Source organism: Phyllostomus discolor, chromosome 5 (genome assembly GCF_004126475.2).
Source record: "Phyllostomus discolor isolate MPI-MPIP mPhyDis1 chromosome 5, mPhyDis1.pri.v3, whole genome shotgun sequence".
NCBI classification, from domain to species: domain Eukaryota; kingdom Metazoa; phylum Chordata; class Mammalia; order Chiroptera; family Phyllostomidae; genus Phyllostomus; species Phyllostomus discolor.
In genome coordinates, this window is record NC_040907.2 from 12376158 (window position 1) to 12380547 (window position 4390).

General features: G+C 63.8%; 1 protein-coding gene across 1 annotated transcript; it reads left to right on the forward strand.

Annotated features, from left to right (window-relative positions):
• Positions 1–1004: 1004 nt before the first annotated feature.
• FAM43B (family with sequence similarity 43 member B) lies at positions 1005–4042 on the forward strand. The gene has a single exon (XM_028513509.2). The coding sequence runs from the start codon at positions 2006–2008 to the stop codon at positions 2990–2992; it is 987 nt and encodes a 328-aa protein (XP_028369310.1). The 5' UTR covers positions 1005–2005; the 3' UTR covers positions 2993–4042.
• Positions 4043–4390: the final 348 nt, after the last annotated feature.

Genomic DNA, 4390 nt, shown 5'->3' on the forward strand with positions numbered 1-4390 from the left:
GCACTCAAGACGTTTCCATATTGAAAACCAAATGAAGTAAGGCTGCAGTGGACCAGAAATCTGTGCGGCCCCTCCAAATCCATGATTCTATAATTCTAAGTCGTTTCTTGTTCTTTATCTGCACATCATTTCAGGAGCATTAGGTGATGCAGCCTTCTTGGGGTTTTTTTATTTTTATTGCCCGAGGACCCCGAGCCTGCCACTCACTCACTCATGACTCAAGCCCTGTGTCCCGAACGCTGATCCCACTGTGCAGCACGCCACTGCCCCCACTCTTGGGGGTCCCCTGCTTTGGTGTGGCCAGGTCCGAGACTCTAGGCTCATTCCTGGCCTAGGGGACTCCCCAGGTGACCTGTGCTGAAGCCGAGGGAAGGCGGTAGGTGAGAGCTCACAGACCTTGACAAATCCTGAGAAGGGGAGGTGTGTCCCCACACTCCGGGACAACTGTCTCTCTCTCCCAGCACACTAGAACCTCTCCCTACTAAGAGCCCCCCCGCTGGGAGGCTCCTGGGGAGGATGGAAAAATGCCTCATCCATTTGCAGCATAAGGTAGAGTCACAGAAGAGAGAGGGCTCACTCCTAGGTCACCAGACCTACCTGGGTGGAGCCCTAGTGCCACCTCCTACCAGCCTTGTGACCTTGGGCAGGTCACTTAACGGAGGCCAGGCCGCCCTGAGGATTAAATGAGATAATGTCTCCTGGAAGATGGTCAGAAAGAAGGGGCTTTGAGCTTTTATTTACTTACTTTTAGAGAGGGAGAGAAGCATCCATCCGTTGCCTCTTTGCTGCCCCCCAACTGGGTGCAACCCAGGCATGTGCCCTGACTGGGAATCGAACTAGCCACCGTTCAGTCCGAAGGCCGGAGCTCAATCCACTGAGCCACATTAACCAAGGCGAAAAGAAGGAGCTTTCCATCTGCTGTGCCCACAGACCCCTGAACTGCCGTGGAAGTTTCCCCCACCCTCCAAGGACACCCTCCCTGCTTGGTGTCTGGCGAGGGGCATCACCGGCCCCGGGAGCAGTGACTTGGCCTCCCGGCTCAGGCGAAGCCGCCTGGCCCACGACCTTGGAGGAACCCGGGAGAAAGCTTCACCAGCGACAGTACTTTTCCACTGCACTGCTCAGGCCACCTCAGCTGGCTTTCTGCTGTGCAGACAAGAGGCAAAAGGAGCCGGGCCGGCCCCATCAGGAACCCACCCCAAATCACTGGTAGAAATGGGGTAAGGACATGTCGCGCTGAGCGGCAGGGGGGAATCCTAGAGAGCGCGGAGAGGGGTCCCTAATGAGGCTAAAGGAGACTTGGAGACCACCAGCGAGGCCAGCGAAATTAGCATTGGCAAAGCCCGCCCGTACATTTCAGGAGATGCGTACCTTCACCGCCCCTGCCACCCCCCACCGATCCAGCAATAATGATTAAACCCGGTCTACCGCGCCTGTGCTGGGTCTCGGGCAAGGAGCAGCGCTAGCCTGCGAGGGGGAGGAGAAAGAGGACGACGAGGGGAGGGGACGCGAGAGCCAGCGGTCCCGCCCGGTGATGCAGGCAGCCCAGGGAGGTGGAGCCGCGACGCCTGACGGAGTCCCCACCGCAGTCGCGCTCTCTGTCTACCTCCACGGAGCAGCCGCCCGCCAGCCCCGGCTCCGGACACCTCCCTGACGCCTCGATCTGGGCGGCGGGGACCGCGGGGTCCCCCCTGTTCGGGCTGGGGGCGCCTCCGCCGCACCCAGCCCCTGCCCCTCCTTGCTTCCCGGACGGCCGAGCGACTCCCGGGGGGAGCTATTCCCGGACTCTTCGGCCGCCGCCCGAACATCTCGGCTGCCAACCCGGCTGGGCACAGGGCATCAGCGAAGCCAGCCTCCACTGACCACCTCCGGGCACTGACTGTCTCCCGCGCCGCCAGCTTCTCGCGACCCCGGGGCCGTGGACTTCTTGTCCTCCCCTCCCCCGGCTGCTGGCCAAGACGCCCGCGAGCTCCCGGCGCCCCCAGGCCCCCTGGCCGCCGCTGCGATGCTGCCCTGGAGACGTGACAAATTCGTGCTGGTGGAAGATGAGGCCAAGTGCAAGGCGAAGAGCCTGAGCCCGGGGCTCGCCTACACGTCGCTGCTCTCCAGCTTCCTGCGCTCCTGTCCGGACCTGCTGCCCGACTGGCCGCTGGAGCGCCTGGGCCGAGTGTTCCGCAGCCGGCGCCAGAAAGTGGAGCTCAACAAGGAGGACCCGACCTACACCGTGTGGTACCTGGGCAACGCCGTCACCCTGCACGCCAAGGGCGACGGCTGCACCGACGACGCCGTGGGCAAGATCTGGGCGCGCTGCGGGCCCGGTGGGGGCACCAAGATGAAGCTGACGCTGGGGCCACACGGCATCCGCATGCAGCCGTGCGAGCGCGGCGCGGCAGGGGGCTCTGGGGGCCGCAGGCCGACGCACGCCTACCTGCTGCCGCGCATCACCTACTGTACGGCGGACGGGCGCCACCCACGCGTCTTCGCCTGGGTCTATCGCCACCAAGCGCGCCACAAGGCAGTGGTGCTGCGCTGCCACGCCGTGCTGCTGGCGCGGGCGCACAAGGCGCGCGCCCTCGCCCGCCTGCTCCGCCAGACCGCGCTGGCGGCCTTCAGCGACTTCAAGCGCCTGCAGCGCCAGAGCGACGCGCGCCACGTGCGCCAGCAGCTCCTCCGCGCCGGGGGCGCCGCTGCCTCGGTGCCCCGCGCCCCGCTGCGCCGGCTGCTCAACGCCAAGTGCGCCTACCGACCCCCGCCCGCCGAGCGCGGCCGTGGGGTCCCGCGCCTCAGCAGCATCCAGGAGGAAGACGAGGAGGAGGACCAGGACTCGGAGGAGCGCCAGGAAGAAGCGCCCCCGTCCGAGAGGCCCGAGGTGCTCAGCCTGACCCGGGAGCTGAGGACCTGCAGCCTGCGGGGCGCCCCAGCGCCTCCGCTGCCCGCACAGCCCCGCCGCTGGAAGGCCGGCCCGAGGGAACGGGCGGGCCAGGCGCGCTGAGGGCGGACGCAGCAGGACTCGCGGCCCCGGACCCCGCCGGCCTGACTTCCAGCCTCCACCCCGGCCCTGCCCGCTTGGCTCCTCCCTGGTCCCCCGGCCCTTACGTCCCTCGTGGTCTCCGTTGTTGTCCGCTCTGCACCTCATCCTGGCTCAGGATGATGCCTCATTTGCCCTTGGTTATTGGGGAACAAATTAGAGGGAGGAGTGTTCAGTGTTCGCCTCCCCCCCCCATCCGGAGTTTCTGGGCGCCCTCCATTGTGGAATTGCCTCCTACGCTTTACACCAAGTCTCTTTGGTAAACCCAAAACATCCTCTCAAGAGAAGGGGGGAGAAGTTTCTAGAAATCCAGGAGGGTGGCCTTGGACCTTGACCAGGTGGACGCAGTGGCCCTGCCCTTGGCCAGTCTAGCCTTTCTCCCTGGGATGAAACCGATCCTGGTGAGGCCTTCTTGTCGGGGAAGAGCAGGGCCCTGGAGAGCTGAGGCCAGGCCCGCGGCGGTAGCTGAGTCTGCTGCCATACACACAGGGGAGAATTCTCGGGCCCTGTGCCTGGCCTCTCTACCCCTTGGAGGACTCCTGGGACTCTACTGCTCTGCCTCTGGAGAAGACCGGGATGGTCCTACCAACCCAAACAAGAGGCCAGGCGGGATGACCGCGCTCTGCACCAAGCCCGAGCTGGGGCACCTGGCACCCACACAGGATTGCTCATCCACCCCCCATCTGCAGACAGAAGCGTGTGGTGCCCCACTAGGTGCCCCACAACCAGGACTGAGACAGGGCCTCTAGAGGAGGTAAGGAGGACCTTTGGCAGGTGCTTGGGGACACTGACTACCCAGAAAGAGGACACAGGAGGGACGGCCCCAAGTCGAGGTTTGTCAGAGCAGAAAGGTCCTGGCAGCAGCTGGATTCTCAAAGCAGGATGAGGAAGGAGGGTGCATTGTCCCCGCAGAGGGGCGGGCCGCTGCCCAGGTGTCTGTCAGCAAAGCCACAAAAAGCCCAAAGATCTGTGTCACCAACTGGTCGTTGTAAATAAAGTGGACCTGCTTTTTCAGCCTCGTCATCATTCCTGTGTTGTGTTTGATGCCAGGCCTGCTGGGGGTGAAAGATTATCGTCAGAACCCTAAAGGAAAGGAGAAGACCCCAGGAAGAGGCCCGTTAGCAGCTGGAGTCAACTGTCAGGATGGGGGGCGGAGGGGAGGGGGGGGGCGGTAGGAGGGCTGCTACCAGGAAGCTGTTCCCTTCATGTCAGGGAACGAGACAGCGGCAGGTGCCTTGTCTGCAAGTCACGTGTGTCGGGCCCCAGAGGAGTGCCCACTGTCTGTCTCGGCCTCCCAGAATGTCTCTCCTCCTGGGCACTGCGATGCAAGTGTCTCTGGGGCATTTGGCAGGGAGAGAGCAC